This window comes from Sinocyclocheilus grahami, unplaced genomic scaffold (assembly GCF_001515645.1).
Source record: "Sinocyclocheilus grahami isolate Dianchi unplaced genomic scaffold, SAMN03320097.WGS_v1.1 scaffold133.1, whole genome shotgun sequence".
Lineage (NCBI taxonomy): Eukaryota > Metazoa > Chordata > Actinopteri > Cypriniformes > Cyprinidae > Sinocyclocheilus > Sinocyclocheilus grahami.
Genome location: NW_015505312.1, coordinates 203,262 through 226,248, shown reverse-complemented (window position 1 = coordinate 226,248; position 22,987 = coordinate 203,262). Strand labels below are relative to the sequence as shown.

The 22,987-nt window shown below is 37.1% G+C and overlaps 2 protein-coding genes across 4 annotated transcripts; both read right to left on the bottom strand.

Moving 5' to 3' along the window:
• Positions 1-6,530: 6,530 nt before the first annotated feature.
• Positions 6,531-8,189, bottom strand: tcap (titin-cap (telethonin)). The gene is made up of 2 exons (XM_016279691.1): positions 7,858-8,189; positions 6,531-7,312 (listed from the first exon to the last, which is right to left on the bottom strand). Exons 1-2 carry the CDS (start codon positions 8,004-8,006, stop codon positions 6,922-6,924), a joined length of 540 nt encoding a protein of 179 aa, XP_016135177.1. The 5' UTR covers positions 8,007-8,189; the 3' UTR covers positions 6,531-6,921.
• Positions 8,190-9,675: 1,486 nt separating this feature from the next.
• Positions 9,676-22,812, bottom strand: LOC107590782 (synaptogyrin-1-like). 3 transcript variants are annotated; one of them, XM_016279689.1, is made up of 4 exons: positions 22,431-22,812; positions 12,959-13,196; positions 12,402-12,547; positions 9,676-10,134 (listed from the first exon to the last, which is right to left on the bottom strand). In XM_016279689.1, the coding sequence occupies exons 1-4, from the start codon at positions 22,524-22,526 to the stop codon at positions 9,970-9,972; spliced, it is 645 nt and encodes a 214-aa protein (XP_016135175.1). In that variant the 5' UTR covers positions 22,527-22,812; the 3' UTR covers positions 9,676-9,969. The 3 variants fall into 3 exon arrangements, with proteins under 3 accessions (XP_016135175.1, XP_016135174.1, XP_016135176.1); XM_016279688.1 differs by having other exon boundaries at positions 9,676-10,161; positions 22,431-22,810; XM_016279690.1 differs by lacking the exon at positions 9,676-10,134 and adding an exon at positions 10,630-11,114 and having other exon boundaries at positions 22,431-22,811.
• Between the last annotated feature and the right edge of the window lie 175 nt (positions 22,813-22,987).

The following is a 22,987-nucleotide window of genomic DNA, read 5'->3' as shown; positions in this document are numbered from 1 at the left end:
TCTTGGTTACCTGGAGAGGAATTTAACTGTAGTTTAAGGGACCTGATGGATTATGCTTTGTTGTCTGTTGGCTCTTTGTTTACTGTGGGTGACGCGGAGGAGGAACGCGACACAGTGTCTGTGACTGAAATGGCGGCTCTACCAGAGCACGCTCACAAAATGGCGGTGACAGTGGAGCCTGATCGAAAAATGGCGGACACCACGGCACCCCGTCATGTCACAGCTGCCCATCTTGAGCGCCGTCAAGTCACAGCTGATCGTCATGAGTCCGGTCAGGTTCCAGTTCATTATCCTGAGTCAAGTTTAGTCACGGCTGATATTCATGAGTCTAGTCAAGTCACAACTGATCGTCATGAGTCAAGTCTAGTTACAGTTGTTCTTCCTGAGTTCAGTCAAGTCACAGCTGATCTTCCTGAGTTCAGTCAAGTCACGGTTGATCATCATGAGTCTGGTCTAGTCACAGTTGATCGTCATAAGTCAAGTTACAGTTCATTATCATGAGTCAAGTCTAGTCACAGCTAATCTTCCCGAGTCACAGCTAATTTTCCTGAGTCAAGTCAAGTCACAGCTAATCTTCCTGAGTCGAGTCTAGGCACTGTTGATCGTCATGAGTCAAATCAAGTCACAGCTGATATTCATGATTCTAGTCAGGTCACAGCTGATCATTCGGAGTCCCGTCATGTCACAGCTGATCATCCGGAGTCCCGTCACGTCACAGCTGATCATCCGGAGTCCCGTCACGTCACAGCTGATCATCCAGAGTCCCGTCACGTCACAGCTGAAGATGGAGAAACTGCTAACCTGTGTCACGTCTCTATTTCTCCGGATCATTCACAACTTTTAATCTGTCCTCACAATTTAGGACCTGCAACATGTTGTAACTATCACTTTGTTTATTTACATGATACAATCATCATGAAACAATCTGTCTTTGGCAAGAGCTGATGCTGTAACATGTTTCCTACACAAACAGCTGTGGTTAGGTGATCATCATCTATAGAGCTGAGAAATATTAACATTATTGTAACATAATGTTTACATAATATTGTGTAATAACACAGGACTCTTCAACTTTTTTACAATTAGAGAAAGAAATTCACAGCTTATTAAATGTCTATAAATGTTAGATTTTGTTTAAACTGCAAAAAAAGAAGTTAGAATCAACTGTTGCCAAAAACGTAAATATCATAAATATCAAAAATAAATATCCAAACATCTTGCTTAATGCTTGAAGTAATGAAATTGTTTAAAATTCACATGTGATCACTTAATTGTGACATTGTGATAAAGTAAACGTGATAAAATGATATCTTCCTTTAAATGTCATGAGTTCAATAGCCAATATATTCAGACATATATACCAAACCCGCTGCTATGCACTGACTCTGCATTGCCCTGCTTATGAGACATTTGGTGCTTCACTTTGTCAGAGAAAAGACCGCATGTACTTTCACAATTCTAAACTTGTCAGACCTGTATGTTTTCATAATTCTGGACTAGGCACCATTGTTAAATGTGAGTGCAGTGAAAGCTATTCATATTTAAAATAGCAGAACAATCAGTTATTTTTCAACAGATTCTTGTGTTAACAGGCCTGGGGGTGTGTAGAGTAGTGATGTCCGGTTCGCGAACGAATTGTTCGATTTAACCGGTTCTTCTTAGTGAACCTGTTGAACCAGTTCACCAAATCGGCTGAATTGTTTGAAACGGCTCGCATCTCCAGTTAGCACTAATCCACAAATTACTTAAATGATTCACTTTTTTTAAACGTGGCTGAGACTCCCTCTGAGTCGAAATAAACCAATATCCAGGAGTAATTAATTTACTCAAACAGTACACTGACTGAACTGCAGTGAAGAGAGAACTGAAGATGAACACGAGCAGAGCAGCATGTGTGCAGCGAGCCGGATAACGAACATACACGCCCACTGCTGGAGCGGTTCTCGTTCTCGAGTCAAGAACCGGTTGCATCGGTTTTCGGATCACCGGTACACTGAACCGAGAACCGTTTCTTTCGGACACGTCCGATCTGAGAACCGATGAGCTGATGATACTGCGCATGCGTGTAATTTTTCAAGAGGACGAAAGGCATGTTATCCAAGTATTGTGTTAAACATCAGAAAGTGTGATAATATAAATAGCCTATATTTTATTTTATTTAAAAAAAAGAAAGATAAATGCATCTAATCTGTGTACTTTGTTCATTTGAAGATTCTGTTAGGCCAAAGGGGTTTGTCAGGGATATTGGACCATAAGCAAGACTCTGTTTAATAGGAATAACTTTTTTTTTTATAGGAATAACTGTGCATGACCTGATCGCTCATAAAAAAAAGAAAAAAAAAGAAATAAGGGATAGAAGCAAAAAGATATGGCGGAATGCACTGGGATGCTGGGGAATGGAATAAGTGGGTCTAGGTTATGTATTTAAATACTTTCTCACACATATTACTCAATGTGATTACAGTTTAGATGTTGCTGTGGAAAAACATGCCGGTGCACAGGAATACCTACTCTTACCACAAGAGGGTGTGTGTGCGCGCGTGTTGCTCTCAAATGCACAAGGGGTTTTAAATTTTCAGTCACATGTATTAGCCTTGTGTGTAGGCCTATATTAGAAGAACGTGTGTGTTTTGTAATGTAGTCTTTGCCCTTTACTTGCAGAAATTGTGCACTGTGGTCACTTAGACTTGTGCGCTGTGTATACAGACACACACTCTTAATGTAGACATGCTTTGCAGTGGTGTGGATTACAGGCTGTGTTTGTCTGTTAGCCTGTTGCAGTGATGACTGATGTATCTCTATCAGATCTGCCCTCTTATGCAATATAATTCTCCACACCACACCAATTAAACACATGCAGTTTTCCATTTGGAGTTATAAGCACGTGGAACATTTATTTAAAGGAACAGAAGTCACGCGGTTTATAGTGTCTCACAAGCATTCGAAGGGAAAGGAAAATCTGTTTTACATAGATAGTCTTGCTCTTTGGATTTTTAAAATGCACTATGCAGAAAACATCACAACAACACTCATTCTCTAAATAAACATGTATCTGTGTGTGTTGCCATGCAATGACTCATAACACATATCTGTTATGCGGGTTATCTGAGAGCTCAAGCACATTAATGATGCTGGCACATAAAGGTGAAGATTCTTCATAAGCTTCCAGGAGACACACGGGGGTCCAAATAAAATCAGCTGACAACCCACCCCACCAAAACTACACGGACACACATGCTCTTCAAGCTGCTGGTGTTTAAACAAGATGAACAGTCATGTTCCAATCACTCCTAATCATAATATACAGACTTATATAGCTAGCCAAACTACAACCAATTTGAATAATTTCATTTATAACACAGCTTAAAAGGCCCCAGCTTCTTCTTTTTTTCTTCTGGCATGCATCAAAAAAGTCTTTGCACTTTACATTGCACATCAAATTAGAATTTTAATTTCTTATAATTACTTTTTATCTAAAAAAAAATACATCTGCAATACTAACAATTTATACAATATCATACAATATAATAATTAATTATGTAACATGGGATGTCCAACAATCAGAAATAAACTCCAAAGTGGAGTTTCCAAAGCTGATTGAGTGTGGCGACATTTGCAGCAGCTGAAAAAACCAACAGCAGAAAGAACGAGAACAAGCAGGATTAAAGGATCAGTGGAGGGGTGCAGAAGCCCCCCGTCACCACCAGCGCCAGCACCTCTCCTCCCTCTCGTCTAGAGTCTCGTCCTTTGGCTCTGTTTATTTAGCTATAAATATCTAATAGCCGTCAGTATGACACCAGCACATACTGAGAAAAATTACCATGATTACGACTAGAATAAAAGGATATCTTTTAATTAGTGCGAGATCAGTAAGAGAAATAAAGTGAGAGATAGCATACAAGACAGTGTGTCCTCCTGACCATGACATTTTTGGCACAAGGTCACAGAACGCCGAAGCAGACAGCATGTACCAGAGTCACAGCACAGCTTCACTCTTCTGTCCTTTTTGAAGCACTCTGTTCTACTGACGAACGCTTCTGATGTGATTTCTTATAGACTACACTATAAAAATGACCGTGAATTTAATGGTAAAAGACTGTTAAATGCTTAACGGTAAATTCCCCTACTATATACGGTGAAAAACTGTATTGGACATTAATTTTACGGTAGTATACCGTTTTTTGGAAGTGAAAAAGTCTGTATAATTTACAGTGAATAACCGTAAATTGACATTCCCAGAATTCCCTGCGTTACATTTCAAATTTGATGTTTTTTTGTTGAAATAACTATGTTTCTTAGTTTTTTTCTTATCAGTTTTGTATATTAGGTTTGTGTGTTACACCTAATGTTGTTAAATGAATGTTTATTGCATTATTTCAGTTTCATGTGTGTTACCATGATGGTGTTTAGTGTCTGTGTGAATGACTGTGCACCTTCTGTATGTGTTATTATTTAAAAGCTGCTTGTGATGGGCTTTGGTTCATCATGTGACTTTCTCATCAGCACCTGCATTTGGTGGTTATTAGTGTAATACAAAGGTACAAAACAGAATTCAGTACTTCAATAAGGTTGGTATATTAACATTTTATCAGTTAATGAAATTGCGGTATTTAACTGTAAATTTAAGTTAAAACCTAAAACATTGCTATCGTATTTTTTACGGTACAATTCTGGCATCCACAAATGCTGTTTTTTTTACAGTAAATTTTACGGATTTTTTTTTACAGTGTAGACTTGTTTGTCATCCATCAAAAATCTCAGCTCTTATATTATTTATTTCAGAATTCAATTACTCTGTTCTTTCTCAAGCAAAAAAATACATTTTAATTAACACTGTTAGAGTCTCGTCCTTTGGCTCTGTTTATTTAGCTATAAATATCTAATAGCCGTCAGTATGACACCAGCACATACTGAGAAAAATTACCATGATTACGACTAGAATAAAAGGATATCTTTTAATTAGTGCGAGATCAGTAAGAGAAATAAAGTGAGAGATAGCATACAAGACAGTGTGTCCTCCTGACCATGACATTTTTGGCACAAGGTCACAGAACGCCGAAGCAGACAGCATGTACCAGAGTCACAGCACAGCTTCACTCTTCTGTCCTTTTTGAAGCACTCTGTTCTACTGACGAACGCTTCTGATGTGATTTCTTATAGACTACACTATAAAAATGACCGTGAATTTAATGGTAAAAGACTGTAAAAATGCTACAGTAAAAACCTGTTAAATGGCCAGGATTTGTTGCAATAAAAATATAGTAAAATGAGTGCAGGTAATTTTCCCTTATAGTATACTATTGTAAAAAACAAAAAGCAACCAGACTGATAATGCTGGAACACTCATAAACTGAGCTGAAGTCTTTTAAGTGTTGCTATAAAGAACAGACTAATGAGAGTTGCACAGATGCCAAAGCACTGTCTGTTCTGACCATTGCCCGACTGCCTCTTCACATTCCATTCCTCCCCTCTTTTCATTTCCTATTCCAGAACTGATCATCATATTACAGAACATATGCACAGTCCTTGTTTGTATGCTTTTAATGATCTATGTGTAAAACAATGTAATATAAATGGACACAAATATTCTTGTAATCAGGGGGATTTATAAAGTTTGTCCAGTGAAAAGCTCTCTAGAAGGCTGATTTATGCTTTGAGGGTCAGGTCGGATTTGGCAGGAAATTCCTTTTCATCTCGTTCATCCTATCGTGTTTACTTTATGTCCGTAAACAGAGATCTGGATAGCCTACTACGATGACATATTATGTTACTTGTTCAGACGACATATTTTTCAGATATTTGTCTTTGAGTGACTTTCTCGTTACTAGTGGGTCTTGGTCAAATTGGATTTCATATGGTGTTCGTGTAGGCCTAAATACCTCAAACCATCAGATTCATCCGCGCCGGATTCAACAGCGGGGTGCAGGTGCGATAAGCGCAAACCCCGTAGCCGATTTCATTGGTCAAATTAATACTTAATGGAATCAGTTCAGAGTTCAAAAAATATTCATGGACGGATCCGATCATGACCAACAGTAGCCTATCCATTAAGATATGATTAAGGTTACAGGTTATAGTAGCCGATTTGTTTTAGCGTTGTGTAGGCAATCAGAAGAACTCGTTTGCGAAAAATGATCAGGCCATCTCCACAAGTAACATGCAGCTTTATGTTTCAGCCACAGATGGCAACAGAAGCTCCGTAGTGAACCTTTAAAGAAGAAAGTAGTGCCATGCTAATAAATTGATGGTAGCTGTGGCAGGAATGATCTCCTTTCCTGATTAACAATGCCATTCTATTCTATTTCAGGAAAAATAGCACCTGTTTCTGACAGAGTCTTTCTTTCTTTCTTCTCATTAATAGTAATATAAAAGCAAAAACAAAATTGATTTTATACTAATACACCTTTATTGAAGTGATTAAGGTAAATAGCAAATATCAACTATCAATGAATTCAACAACAAATACCAACTGTCAACGAATAGTGCTTCTTATTTGTTAATTTTTTTTTAGTTTTAACTAAAATGTAATGTTTTTTTTTTTTTGCAGAACTAACCTTGACAGCATGTTAAAAACATCCACATGAGCTCAAAATTGAACCTGTGCACATTCAGTTAATGGCAACCGGACAAAAAGTGCTGTGTTTTTGACAATCAATACAAAACAAGCAATTACTATTTACAACTCAAATTCACTATACAAAGCATTATTCTTGTCATCAAGTTCATTATCAGGATCATCAGCTTTCTTTTTGCCATCATGAACATCATTTCTTCATTTGAAGTTTCACTCTCTGCACATGCTGTTTGACTATCCCTAAAAACCAGTTTCTACTTGCTTACCCCCTCTGTTTCATCCTGCCTTTTGTATCATTATTTAATAACGTCCATACAGTCTTTGACTCATATTTGTCTTTCTGCTTTTCAGCCCCTCTGGGCCTCCTGAGACATGGATCGGCCCAGGGCTCTGGGTGCTTTGGCAAACTCCATTTGCATGGGCTTGACGGGCGGCAGGTCCCTGGTGATCTGTTCCACTGGTCTCTTGTCTGGACAGGCTCCGTCTGGAACCCTGGCGGGAGGCAGATCTTGCAGGGTGTGTGGGGCTCCACGGCCCAGGCGGACACCCAGTTCAGCAGGCTTAAAGATGGGCAAGGGCAGGCTGTTCCTGTTGGGTAAGAGCTGGTGCTCCCTTACACCTGTGTCCACAGTGCCCACTCTGACAACACCCGATGGGCAGGCCTGATTGAGAGGACGTGCCTGCCAGTAACGGGACAGGGACTCCCGGCGAGAGTCATCTGACATCAGCATCGATTGGCTGGAGAGGGAGAAAAATGGAGAATTATGAATGAAAGTTTTGACATTAATTGCGTTTAACCTTATTTTATGCAAGCTGCAATGCAAAACCTCAATATTATTATAATAATAAATATTAATTATAATAAAGTATTTTTTCATTAAAAACATCTACAGATGCTTAAATCCAGCTAAACTGAACTGCATAAGGTACAAAGATATTAAGATTTGTTTTTAGAGAATATATGTCACTGTAAACTTGTGAAGTTTATGTTTTAAACAAGAAAAAGATATTTCCCAGTGTAATTCAATATGTTATCTGAAAATAAGTCATGTTATTTATTTATTTTTTGCAATTTTGCTGCTCAGGTAAATTGACTATTTAAAATCCTGACAAAAAATATTAATTAAGCAATGTTTTTTATATTATTTTAATATTACATAATTAAATCTGTTTTAAAAGATTTAGAATGCTTTAATAGAGATCCTTGACATTCAGTAAATTCTAAATTAATAAATAGCTTCCATCTAGTTGTATATACTGTATGTGAATGTCTATGCACTCACCGATCCTCAGGTTGAGTCTTCATATTGATGCTGCGCCAGTTAGCGGTGTAACTCTCTTTCATATTTGGATTTTCCTCCTTCACACTGCAGCTGAGCTCGGCTCCAACCACACATCCACCTTTCTTCTCCAGGACTGTGCACATCTGCATCTTCAACTTCTGTTTGTGAGCGGCTTAAAAACTTAGTCAAAGTCAAAGATCTTAAATCTTTTACAATACTGTTTTAAAGATTTGTAATTTTCTTTGATTTTTTCTCTTTTCTTTTTCTTGAGTTTGAGGGAGGACTCGTCTGTCTGTCTCCTGCTCTGTCTGGTCGTCTGTCTGCCGGAGCGTGTGTCAGACTTTTATAGAGCTCTGCTGCTATTTCTGGCTGATGGAATCACTCCGTACTTTGTCTACAATGACACCTGACACTCACACACCCACATATCAAAACATTCACAAACACACTGTAGCACAGCACTGGAACACGCATATAAGACCTAAGAAATCCCCAGCAACTCAAATTTCCATGACACATTCCAAACATATCTATCTATCCATCTAAATATTAATTTAGTTATTATCTGAATGGATTCTGTTGCTGATGCTGAAATGCTTGATCACACTGTATCAGCATGACATTTGTTCCTCCATGGGCCTATTAACAGACATCAAAGGGCTTTCAATGGAAAGTAAACAGTGTTCGGATCTGTAACCAGACAGGAGATTATAAACATGTGACAGCAATTGTTCTGTATTAATCTTCTTTTGCAAATATAATCCCTTAAAAAAACATAGTTTAAATATCACATAAAAGACAAAAAACTCAACTATATGCTGCTGTATTTATTTATATATGCAGATTAAACATATGTTGTTGCAAAGTTGTAGGAAACTACCAAATGATCAATAACTTAAAATGTTTCAATACGTAACTTTTTTTCTCTCTTCTCAAACAACCACTATAAAATATAGTTAATATGGAAAAGCATTAGTCATAGCATGTGTTCAGTGACAGACCAAGTGAGCACTGGCGCTGTTTTCACTCATCAGATGAATATAGTGCTGTGTGGACAGAGGTTATGGACAGTCATATTCTCATGTTACACATACATTCTGTCCCTTGTCTGTCATTGACTGCTCTCTCAGTGACGCACTGGGTGATTACAGGAACTGATCTCACACTTGTGCCGTCCCGCTCCTGCAATGTGGCCACTCAGCACACTATAGTATGGAAATGTAGCACCATGTAGAATGTGATGTAGATGTGAAAGTAATTTGTTTTTTAATATGTCATAAATAGATTTTTGTTGTAAATATGCCTGACAAGATTGTTACACTGAATGACATTTTAGTGGGTCTCTTCTGTAAATCAGGGGAAAATGTATTTATTTTTTGCTCAAAAAAACAAAAACAAAATTGCAATTAAATTAAACATTAATTAAAAAATGTTTTTTTGGGGAAAAACAACATTTTAAAGCAGCATTACACTTATTGTTTTAATGCTTAAACCCTTTTTTTTTTTTTATTCAAATTTTATTTTATTTTTTCTTTGTATTTGTTTTTTCATGAACATCCTAAAAAAATCATAGTTTGCGTATTAATACAAACAAATTCTTAGAATGTATACTATTAATAGACAAATATATATAAAGAAATTCAAAATATTTTTTTTTACAAACCCAGTTATGAACAGAAACAAGAATAAGCAACCATGTCCATCAGTCAATTTATTTTATTTTCAGCTATATCAGACGTCTTACCAGACAAGCAACATACAAGACAGGACAAAATACACTGAGCCATTTTAACCTAGTGATTTAGTTAATGGACAAAACCTAAAAACCCTTTCTAGAGATCCTGTGCCAGTCTCTAAACTGCAAAATATCATATTTTAATATAGACTTAATGAAACGCTCATTAATCATGTACTGCCACCAAAAGTTAATTTCACAAGGGGTTCTTTTAGCACCAAACAAACCCCTGAATTCCTGTCAGCCTGCTTTGGTCCTTATATTCTACCCCAAAATAAGTTCCTGTTTGTCCTTTTCACCCCAAATATTTAGTTTTCCCCATGTAACCCAGTCAGCCTAGCTTGTTAAGGCTGTTGTGTACATCCTTATACTCGACCTTAGTATTCTTGGTTCTGGTATCCACCAGAGCCGTCATAATTAGCCTCCATGTCAGCGCTGTACCCAGCGTACTCCGTGCCTGCAGCAGGCACTCCTGCGGGATCCTGGCTGGGATCAGTATAGTCCTGAGAGAAGAGAGATGAACTTGCGCCTAACTTGTACCTCTGGAATGCGAAAAAAGCTTGACCAGCCTTTAGGAAAATGAAGATGCCAGGAGGAGAGGTTTAGAGGGTGGGATCAGGGGGAATTTCAATAAGAATTATAGGATTATGGCAACAGGAGAGGAGGAATTTTCAGTTTTGATGGTGAATAGTGAATGAAATGGTATTAGTTAGGGAAACAGGTAAGAATTAAATGAAAGGAATTAAAAAGAATGACAGGATGGACCAGAGAGAGAGAGAGAGAGAGAGAGAGAGAAAAAGAGAAAAGCATTAGTTTGATTAAAACACAAGATTTAGATGGTTAGTCAGCTTTAAGCTAAACTGAGTCGTGAATACATTTAGCTATAACCTTTTAAACCAAACTCTTTAAACATACACTTAGACAACCTAAATCCAAAACAAAACATAAAACCAGAACTTGAGACAAACTTAAGACAATTTAATCAGCTACACAAATAAACTTGAATTGAATTGCATGTTTGGTTAATTCAATGCATCCTTGCTGAATACAATTATGAATTTCTTTCAAAAAATCTTACTGACCCCAAACCTTTGAAAAGTACTGTACCTTTAACCCCAGTCTTTACTTGTATGATAAATGCTGGAATAGACCTAAAGGTGAAAATTAGATCATCTCACTGGAGATCCTATTGTAATAATTTCATAATTCCAGGCAGATATGTATCATATGTTATTTAAAACTCTTCCCAGTTCGTACAAGGAAGTTCAGGGCTTGATATGGCACTGTAACAAAAAACAAACCACATATCATATCAAAAAACATCACATCTTCATTGGTCTCCATGACTGTTGGATTTTTTGAGGGGTGCTTCTGTAGTTGATGTCTATGGCATAGTAAACAAGTATGTGTAAGGTAAATGTTAGACAAATGGAGGTGGCGTATGAGGGGTGAACAGTTTGTTGTATTCCTCTTCAAATGAGACTTTCTTTAGGCGCTCCAGGGCCGAGAATGTAAGAACACCCTAAAGAAAAACAGATCAGCCAGAGCCAACGATCAACAGAAAGAATGATGGGAAAGACATTTCAACAACACTGGGTTAATCTTATCGATGCAGCTGGGTGGTTTCTGTAAGAGAAGTGCTTTAAGGAATTAGAGATTAGAAAGAAATCTGCAAACAGCGAAGCAAAGATTACTGGGGTAAATAAGTGAATTCTCCGGAAAAGAAGCTAGAGAGCAAAGTACAGAAAGAAGATTAGTGAATGAAGCCACGTGGATCAGAAGCACAGGTCATGCACAGTGGTTGATGTTCACAGGTCATTCATTGAGAAGAAAGCATGACATGTATGGGGGTAGAATTGTTGCTTAATTCCAAATAAATAGATTATGATCCACAAATAAATAGAATGAGATCCACAAATAAATCTTAAAGTTTCACAAACATGAATTAAATTCACAAATAAATAAAATGAGATTTGCAAATAAAAGACATATTCGCAAATATATTTTTATGTCACAACCACAACTTTGCCTGGCATTTATTTGTGAATCGCGTCCTGTGCATTTGCGAATTGTGAAACATTTCTTGCGTCAAGACGTGCTGACAATCCACAAATACGTGGATTCCACCCACCGTCTACTCAAGCCAATCAGATAACAGCCACATTCGCTGACCAATCGTAGCACGATCTCGCTATAGCCAATCACGTTTTGCTTTACAATCAGGGCGGTCTCGTCCTGAGATAACTTCATTCATCTGCATTGGCTCAAATAGGTCATATAAGGGCCATACAATGGGTACAGTAAAATATGTTTAAAACTGGATTTCGTAAGACCATTAGACTGTGTATCATGCCAAGCCACAGTATTTTATGTTACGTGTACTAAAAGTACTAAAATGACTAAAACTAAAACTGAAAAAAAAAAATTTATTAACATGATAAAGAAGTACAATATGTTTAAAAAAATTTAAAATGACTAAAGCACATAAAATTATTGGAAGTCAAACTAGATATTAAATGAAAACTAATTCAAAGCTAATTCAAAATATTAATAAAAACTATAAAACTAAAGAAGTGATACAAATATTATTGGTTCATCACCAATGTAATCTGGTCAAATAAAAGGCCTTGGGAAGAGGAAGGGGCCCAGCCATCATCTATATAATAAAATGAAAATTCTGACCGAGAAGAAAATGTAGACATTGAATCTCGCAAATTAACTATGATTCAGATCAATTAGATTTGGTAGGAAACATTCACTTTAAATGAAAAATGACAGAAGAATAAGATATAATTAAGTCAGTACAGACCCAAGTAAATATGGAGAAGAAGGCGAAGGTGATGGCTGCTCTGGCTGCGTCTCCACCCTCTTTGAGGGGGTTATCTTCAGATTTAGCCACCTGCCACTGATTGGCCAGGAAACAGAATCCCACAAACCACACGAAAGACCAGAAGGCTGAGAGAAAAATGGGAAGGTGCAGATTTCATATCAATAAAGCATTACAATAAATGCCTTTGGTTGGAAACAAATAAACTGAAAATAGAGTGATAGCATATTTCTGATCTGATAAAACGGTCAATTCATATTTATAGGGCCTAGATGGTGCTATTGCACCACAAATTCAGCATAGCACTGGGAGTAAGTCTAGCTGAAGTTAAGTTAAGGGAAGTTAATGCTGCAGTAGCGGAAGTTCAGATCTAGACTCTAGGGGTGCTTTTGAGCCAAGAACACCTTAAAATCAAGTGTATATGGGAAACATTACCTTCCTAGAGACACTTTTAGTATGGTGAAAAGAGTGTCAATAGAGTGTGGCTGGGGGCTTGCAGTTAATTAGTGAAATACTGACATGTAATATCAGCAGTTTACCTGAAACACCAATATCAGCTAACACAGCCTTCTTGCGGTCTTTAACGCTGCTTATCTGAGGAAAGTAGACGTCCAGTGCCATAAAAGCGGCACAGCAGAGGAAGGCCAGGGATCCCATACCCACGGCATAGTTACAGGCATTCTGGTTGCGGTTAAAGATGCAATACTCCTCCACCTCGTCTGGACGGTTCACATAGCCCTCGTTAGCAATGCATCCAAAGATCACAATGGAAAAGATCTGAGGAGGGGAATAAAAAGAAGAAGAACATGAAGGAAGAAGAATTTGTGTGAAGGTGATATGGACTTATCACACTTCATTTCATTTAGTCTTAGGTAGTCAGGTTTTGGGGTTTCTCCCTGTACATTTATTGACACACATGCTTTTACAAGACACTTTTATCCAAAGCAACTTAGAAATGATAAACATATCGAACAATTCATCATAATAAGAGCCAACAGTATTCATAGTATACAATACCATGTGTAAGATTAGTACGAGGTGGAGAAGAGGTGAAATGCAAGGTACCAGGTTAATACAGGTGCTTTTGAGGAAGAACTATAATCACTGGATTTGGAAAAGGTTCAGTTTAGTAGCATCAAATCTTTGAAAGACAGCCAGTGTTTTGTCTGAGGCAATTAAAAGCCAGTCAACTAGATATCTACAAAGATAACTTATTTTTTTGCCTTGTTTTCTAAGTTGAAATACTGAAGTATCAGTAATTTAATCATAATTTTTGTTTAACTTTAGCTTTGCAATGTCTGGATTTTGTCTGCAAAAATATGTTGAACAACCGTAAATGTGAACATATCTTTAGTCCAGGGTTAAAAAAAACATTAAGCATCATGTCAAAAGCCCTACAGAGCCAATTAAAGTTGATAAAATATTATTTATGTCCACTGTAGTGCTGATTTAAGCTCTCCAAGTAAACAAACAAGCATTTTCTGACACCAAATTAAATTGTTTCTTTGGACTGCAAGTTCTTGCTAAAAATATTGTGTGCAGATGTCATCTATCACCACAGAAGGCATTAAACATGTGTCTGTTTTTAATCTCACTTTCTTGCTTGTTGTTACTGGGTTTGTTTTCTACAGGGAAGCTAGGGTAGATTTGACACTTCCATAATAATAAGTGCCTTTTTGGATTCATATGAGCCCATGTTCTCTTTTTGGCTCCAGAGGAACAGACAATCTTCAAGAGGATGGAGGCAATTTTTGGCAAAGGCCAGGGTTTTAACAGCTGGCTTGTGCATATCTGTACAATATGTCTGAATGTGTGAGAGTGAGAAAGAGACACTTCATTACTCCACTCATGCAATTAAGTTAAAATGCTCTTGGCTACCAGCAAACTGTCCCATACTTATTCTCTAATTGTCAGCTACAAACCCATGATTTAATCCAGGGAATCAGCTTTATTTTAAAACTAATGTTAAAGGGGTTTGGCATCAAATCAAATAAACACGGAATCTCTAAGATACAGGTTCAATGGCTCATTCAAACCTTTATCTTAAATCTTATCAAGCACATATAAACAAGATATCATCACGGCCGACTTACGGATAAATTAAGGTAAAAGCAAGCCCTATAGTATAATATAGGACTTTAATCTCTGTTTATCACATTTAAATCCATTCCATGGGATTTATTTCCAGATCCTCAGCACTTAACAGTGTTTCCTGCACTGCATTTTAGATGCAGCTAAACCTAACTGAATTGTGAACGTAGGCCTGTATTGACTGTCATGCAATTAAAGAACTATGTACCTCAAACTAATGGCAAGAAATGTCTTTCTATTGAGTTGTTTTTGCAGGATGAACTCATGCAAACTTATGCAAACGACAATTCACGAACTAATGACACTATGAGCTGGTGTCTTTTTATAGTTCATCAAAATCATTCATGAACAACTGACTCTTTTGAACCACTTCTTTTTAGTGAATCAAAAATATATGACCAGTGTAGTCTGACTCACAAATAAATGACTCTTATGAACTGCTTCTTTACAGTGATTCAAAAACATATACAGCACGACCAGTGTAGACCGATTCATGAACAAACGATTCTTATGAGCCCAGTTCTTTTTTAGTGAATCAAAAACATACAGCGTGGCCAATGTAGTCTGATTCAGCAAAGAACAACAATTAATCAACATCGGACTTCAACATATCTTCATTTATTTTTCAGCTTTTTATTTTGCCCACCCAATCATTTAAATGAACGCAAATAACACTGTAAATGCAAACATGATTGTAAGGTTAAGAGATTATAAAGCAGTATCATTGCTTACTGATTGTCCATAAAAAAAGGTGTTGCCAAAGGCAAGCAAGTTGTTTTGTAATACATATTTCTCTCTTGAGTCTGTGATTTCAAGTATGTGGTCAAGTGTTTTGCCTGCCTTGTCTGGATCACAAGGCCCCATGGCCATGAGTGCATGAAAGCAAGCATTGTAGCAGGCAGCACGCGGGATCTGGATCTTGTGATCATCAGGAGCAGAGCTTTATGTGCTCCGTTTCAACCTGATTGTAGTGTTTTAGGCACATGTGTCTGAAACGAGCGATATGTATGTTTAACACTTTTTTTTGTTTATGTTTATGTTTAACAGTGGAAATTTGTAAAACTTTAATTTCTTGGTAAAAAATGGACAAAACATTTCCTTGTCCCAGTTGTCTCCTTGTTTATATTTTTCTTGTCCTAGTTGTCTCCTTGTTTATATACGACAATTAGGTTTTCTCTAGTCTCTTTAAATTAAAGCATAAACTGACAAACCCATTCTTGCACATTTTCTATATTTAACATTTACAGTGGTGGCCAAAATGATCAGAACACTAATATTTTCACCAGCTAAAAATGGTTTTAAGTCAGTTATTTCTATCTTTTGCTGTAGTGTCAGTATAAATATCAGTTTACATTTCCAAACCTTCATTTTGCCATTAATTGTAATAATCCAGTGATATTTTTGTTTGCACAAGGAGTCTGACAACAGCCAGTGCTCCACACAGAGATCTGATCTCACCATCATCAGTCTGTCTGGAATGACATGAAGAAACCCAGCAGGCACACAACGTCATAAGACGTTGATATTTGGTTACATTTCGGCTGCGATGTCAGGTGATCAAAATGTAAATTCAACGTCTAATGTCAATGTTAAATTGATGTCCAATACCGACGTTAGCTGACATGGATATTTTGTTGTTTTTAGATAGCGTAACCAAAATCCAACGTTAAGTCAACATCAAATAGACGTCAAATATGGACGTCAACCTGATTTTCATTTTCAACCAAAATGCAACGTCTGTCTGACGTCATGTCCAACGCCAACCCGACGTTACATAGACGTCCGGTGCCTGCTGGGAACAGAACAAACTGAGACAGACTCAATCCAGAAGACTGTGGCAACGTCTCAAAGATGCTTTAAGAAACATACCGGCAAAGCTAGCTGAAAAACTATGCACAAGTGCACCTAGAGCAAAAGCTGCTTTAAACGCAAAGTATGGTCACACCAAATGTTGATTTAATTTAGTTAATAGAAGTTAACTGATAAACCTATTTATGACATTATTGTTGACAGCATCCTCGTTTTACAGCATTTTTACAAAAGTGCCTAAAACTTTTAACAGTACTGTAGCTTTGCAGGTAGGTTTCTCGAGGCATCTTGGAGACGTTGCCACAGTTCTTCTGGATTGAGTCTGTCTCAGTTTGTTCTGTCCCCAGCAGGCACCGGACGTCTATGTAACGTCAGGTTGGCGTTGGACATGACGTCAGACAGACGTTGCATTTTGGTTGAAAATGAAAATCGGGTTGACGTCCATATTTGACGTCTATTTGATGTTGACTTAACATTGGATTTTGGTTACGCTATCTAGACGTTGAATTACATTTTGATCACCTGACATTGCAGCCGAAATTTAACCAAATATCAACGTCTTATGATGTTGTGTGCCTGCTGGGTTTCTTCATGTCATTCCAGACAGACTGGATGATGATCAGATCAGATCTCTGTGTGGAGCACTGGCTGTTGTCAGACTCCTTGTGCAAACAAAAATCTCAGTGGATTATTACAATTAATGGCAAAATTAATGTTTGGAAATGTAAACTGATATTTCCTACTGACACACTACAGCAAAAGACAGAAATAACGAACCAAAACCATTTTTAGTTGCTGAAAATACTAGTGTTCTAATAATTTTGGCCACCACTGTACATTAATTCATACACCCATTTACATTTCTTCTTTTCATCAGCTTGTCATATTGGATATTAATATTACAATAACATTTATTCTCCATTTTGTATGGACTTTTATTGTTCTGTATTGTACTGCATTTACTTCCCATAGTGGATTAATAAAGTGCTTCCCTATCCTAAATATTACATATATATACACCTTGCTTCGTATACTGAATTAGGCTAACCGAGACTTGTCATTTGCACTTATATATTGTTGCTCTTTTGTTAGTTTTGACTGCTTTTATTGTCCTCATTTGTAAGTCGCTTTGGATAAAAGCGTCTGCTAAATGACTAAATAAATAAATGTCATATTTTGTAGAGTTCAGCACATCCCACAAGGTCAGCGAGTCATATTTTATTGGCTTTCATTGGTCTTCATTGTAATTTATGGTTCTTCAATCATCCAGACATATCAGCTGGGGCTGGTTTGTGCTTGTACCATTTTAGAGCCAGCAACTATGGCTCACCCACCAATAAATCAATCAACACCTTGAAAGGAAGAGAAATACAGTGGAATAGAGCTGTCCAGCTATTCAACAGGGCTCTTTACACAAAGCACGGTGGTCGCTTGTGTAATGTTAGATAGTGGGCAGGACAATGACAGGTTAAAGTAAACCTACTATAGAGTAAAATGAATCTACAGCTCAGCAGTGATGCTCTAACATCAATTACTGTAAAACAATTTAGAAAACTGGGAATTCTGTTATGAACAAATCAATATTTTGAAGGAATAATGTGGTTCAGTCCGAATGAATCATTGATGAGTTCAGGCTGATCTGATTCTTGAGTGAATACAGACTTCAATTTTGGTATGTTTGGCTTTAATGGTCATATGGACCATTTTTATGATTCTTTTATGGTGCATTTGTATTCATTTTGCATCCATTTATTGTAATTGCATGGAAAAGAGCAACCATTCTACATCACTAATGGTCTGGATGGTGTAAGTTATTGTTAAAAGGATGTCTTCCTGACCACTAAAAAGACATAGTGCCCCTCGTCATTTTTCTCAGTCTGTTACATGCCTGCCGAGCTTTGTCTCTCTCTCTCCCCTCCCCCTCCAATCCCTCGCTTTTAATCTCCCTGACCTTGTGTTCACTATGCGGGGAAAGAGAGATCACGAGAGAGGGAGAGAGACTGAGTCATAAGACTACAGATGATGACCACCTATACATCTGAAGTGCTCCCCCACATAGTCAACCTGACCACTGTTTCACAGCATTCAGAAATCATGCGTCCATGACGGGAGAAACTATATTAGATTAGGATATTCACAAACATCAGTCATATGTAGAGCAATAGGTGTGCAATAGGTTTAACAGGAAAATTTAATTAAACTGCACTGTAACTGCTCTGCTACATTGGTAAATAGTATACTTCAAGTCAAAGATATTTTAATAGCACCTCTGATAAAAACTACAACATATACATTCTCATATGTGACCCTGGACCACAAAACCAGTCACAAGTAGCACGGGTATATTTGTAGAACAGTACATTGTAGGGGTCAAAATTATCGATTTTTCTTTTATGCCAAAAATCATTAGGATATTAAGTAAAGATCATGTTCCCTGAAGAAATTTTATAACATTTCCTACCGTAAATATATCAAAACGTACATTTTTATTAGTAATATGCATTGCTAAGAACTTAATTTGGACAGCTTTAAAGGCGATTTTCTCAATATTTAGATTTTTTTGCACCCTCAGATTCCAGATTTTCAAATAGTTGTATCTCAGCCAAATATTGTCCTATCCTAACAAACCATACATCAATGGAAAGCTTTTTTTTTCAGCTTTTCAAAAAAAAAAAAAGACTGGTTGACTGGTTTTCTGGTCCAGGGTCACATATATATTCTGACATACTGTGAATTCATTAAAATGGACACATGAGATGTCCATTTTAATGAACTGATTCAACACTAAATGTATTCTTTTATAAAATGTATTCTTTTTACATTAGAACATTTATTTATATCCATTTGACCTATTAGGCTTCTTAATAAGAGTGCAAGATATAATAAATGTGGATTCGATACGAGACACAATGCAGGAGTTTACAGTGATCCATTGCCAGAATATCACAACCAGACAAGGGAAAATCCTGCCAGGAAATAAATGAATCACAAACTATAATAATATAGTTAGAGGGATAAAGAGGCTCTGCAAACTATATTTTCCCTCTTGACGTAATGACTATTCAGGAAAAAAGGTGGACATATGGACAGAGATGGAGAGTATGTCGCCCTGCAGCAGTATTCAGCTGTGCCATTACGGACTACAGTAAAATGACCCTGCTATATTTAAAGCATCACATGCTCATTGTAAAGGACAGAACAGCCAGGCCTTTCACATAATTCATATTCTTACAAATAAGAGCAATTGCAACAGACGAGCTGGAAAATGATGTGGCAATTCTGTGTTTCAGAGAAACAGACTGCAGTTAGATGCTGGATGAATACAGTGTGGCAGCTTGGGAAAACAAATGAATGAACTACTACTGATTCTTGCTTGGAGGTTTTTTAACGCCCATGTTATCAAACTCTGTCTGTGAAATATGTGTCAGTTGAGGTTCCTGTGGGAAAGAGACTGCTTACGTAAGTCAAAGATCATCAATTTTAAAGCGAGACCCTATTTACAAACAAGAAATGAGGAAAGACTCCAAGCCTGAATCAGACACTATCCATCATGGTATATACCAGAATTGAAACATGACTAAGGAAATTGCTTCACAATAATGTGTGGCAGTTCATAGAAAGCGCCAAAGAGAGGATACATGAAAGGTTCAAATCCAGAAATATTCTAGAGGCAATCCCATTAATGCCTTTTACTGTTTATCCATTTTCATTTTCCTCATAGTGAGCCTGTTAGTATCCAGCCTGAGGTCTCGGATAGTTGTCATGCTAACGCAGAAGCAGCACTCACTCAGCCAATCAGAGTATGAATCAGACGAATACACACCTCCAGTCCATCCTGAAGATTCCACACAGCAGACTGCACACATGCGGGCAAATCAACAGTTGGTTGCCGCTTAAAGGTGAAGGTTGGCATTTCTGTGCATATAAAGGAACTTAGTGGTTGTGGAAAAATTGGTTAACTTATTAATCACAGTTCTATCTTCTGCTGATTCGAATTGATTCACAAATTTCAAATGTTTTTTTTTTTTTTACATTTAATCTTTTGACACCACTAGCTTAATCGCATCCAAAATAAAAGTTTTTGTTCACATAATATATGTGTGTGTACTGTGTATATTTATTAGGTATATATAAATACACACACGTGCATGCATACATTTAAGAAACATTTTATGTTTACATATTAAATGTATTTATATATAATATAAATTATATGAATATAAATACATGTAAATATTTTTAAAATACATATTGTATGCATTTGTAATTATATATATTTAATAAATATACACAGTACACACACATGTATTATGCAAACAAAACTTTTATTTTGGATGCGATTAATCGCAATTAATCATTTGACAGCATTAATTTAAATTTTTTTGTTAATAACGTGATTTTGTCAGAACAGAGAACTGTGCAGCACCCGGACAGTTTATAGAGAACACACAGGGCAGGCTTGCAACAGGATAAGCGTTAAGAATGAAGCTTACATGAATCAAAACCAAGAATCAATTTTTAACCGAATCGTCACCTCAATAATTGTTTCGATTTAAATCATGGGATTCCAAAAGATGTCCAACAGTACAATAACTGCATGCAGTTTTCCCGAACACTCTCTCTATCCTCCAAAGGATGGACAGAGAGGAAATCCTGCCTCAAAGTGGTGGAACTCAGGACACTCAAAAAACAAAACAAAAAAAAACAATAACTTTCGAGGATTTACAATACTGATGACCGTTAAACGTGCCATCAGTTTTGTGAAAGGGTCATATTGGCTATCCAATACAGCTAAAAACCAATGAATTTCCATGACTTTTTCAGTTGTTCATGATTACTGCAAAAGTATTTTTTACTAATTCAATTTTCTAAACTTCATTAATTTAATATAAATATCACATAAAAACTTAAACTTTATGAAAATGAGAAATGCTGCCTTGGCAACTAACTGAAAATGCAAACTGAAATATGTTTAATTATTAAAATAACTAAAACTCAAATAAAGGACATGACAAAATGATCTATACCATAATGATAAATACTATAATAGTATAAAAATGTAATCATTCTAAGCCTTCATATAGAGCATAACCAGATAATTGTTTTATAAACATTTCCACGACATTTTGCTCATTTCTGTTGGCAATGAATGTAATTTTTATAGATGAGCAATGAACCCTGAGTCAGTGCTCATTTATGATATTACAAGTTCCTTGTGTGTCGATTGTGATATATAAATAATTTCAATTTTTGAATGATCACCCATTACATAGTTGTGGCTTAATCACCGGTTCAGACACCTGCCCACCCCTCCCCCCACATCAGCCACCCTCTTCTAATCTCCCACCACCCCCTCACCATGTGTCTCTTCACGAAACGTTTTTATCAGCAAATAATGCAAGCATGCTCATTCATGCAAGGGCCAAATGCTTAAACAAACTAGGAGCCACTTGACTGAATCGAGATTGAGGAAATGACCAAAGAAACAAAGTGTTAAATATTGTTTAGCTAGTTAACATACAGAAACCTCCCCCATAGCCAGGTTCCCTTTATGAATATTGAGCTTCTTAAGATACTGTCACAGCCTGGCTGTTGCTTTCCAAACCTCTGCATGCTTTGTTCTTTATATAAGAACCATTAATGGTGTGTGAGTTGTTTCTTTTTTTATGAATAGATAGGCTACATTCAATTGGAATTACTATCAGAACATGCTGTTATAGCTAGTTAGACAGTGTTGACCTAGACAACAGACATTATACAGCAATATTTGTATGCTGAATATCACGACTGACCAATCAGAATCAAGTATTCCAGAAATTTCTAAAAATATTATAATAGTTTAAGAAAATTAGTCTATATCAGCTCTAGTCTCATATTTACAATTCAAATGTGATGCACACACGCTACAATACTTAAAGATAGGATTGTATCTCAATATTTTCATGTACATGTCTCTTTAACTAGAAAATAAATAAAAACCCAAACAATGTACTGCGAACGCACAGATTAGCGGGAGATTTTGGCGGCAAAGCTTTACTCGCCGTTAACGCGCGTCATCACATGACACTCGGGCTCGCGCTTAAATTATGCAATTAGCAGAATTCCTCTCACCCATGACAATATTCGGAGAATAATCTGCGGCTGCTGAAAGAACGTAATTGGATCGAAGGTGCCGCCAGCCTTGCCAGCCCCGTATACCTGCTCCATCCTCAGAGGTTCGTGATTTCTCCGTGTCTGAAGTTTTTTCTAATAGAAAGATAATTGACCTTGGTGTCGAATCAATTTTTCCGCGCGCTACACCTGGACTCTTCGCGCTTCGCCCTCGTCTTGATCTTGGATGTCCGTTCGTGGTAGTTTTCTTGTAAAATTATGTCCCTTCCACTCCGTACCTCTCTCATTTCAAGGGTGGAGAGAGGAGACTGAGTAAACACGCATCCGGGGGAACACGGGGGCGCGCATTATGCTGTCAAGCTTGATGCGCGCTCGAGGATACTTAGGCGCGCCACCGACCACGTGCCCGCCAGTGGCAGACATTAATTTGAACTAGGCGTGGATTACTTTAGTAAACGGCAACGGTGTAAAAAGCAATGTTCCTAAAATTATGGGAACCCATCGAAGGACATTACAGTGAATTTAAAAAGGACAAATCCTTGTAACCTTGTGCCACC

Excerpts from the sequence above, each read along its gene's own strand:
- tcap (XM_016279691.1), bottom strand. The coding sequence starts at position 8,006 with ATGCAGATGTGCACAGTCCTGGAGAAGAAAGGTGGATGTGTGGTTGGA. Across the intron at positions 7,313-7,857 it reads AAGACTCAACCTGAGGATCG|CCAATCGATGCTGATGTCAG; the intron begins GTGAGTGCATAG and ends CTCCCTCTCCAG.
- LOC107590782 (XM_016279688.1), bottom strand. The coding sequence starts at position 22,526 with ATGGAGCAGGTATACGGGGCTGGCAAGGCTGGCGGCACCTTCGATCCA. Across the intron at positions 13,197-22,430 it reads TTCTCCGAATATTGTCATGG|ATCTTTTCCATTGTGATCTT; the intron begins GTGAGAGGAATT and ends TCCCCTCCTCAG. Across the intron at positions 12,548-12,958 it reads AGCTGATATTGGTGTTTCAG|CCTTCTGGTCTTTCGTGTGG; the intron begins GTAAACTGCTGA and ends TTTTTCTCTCAG.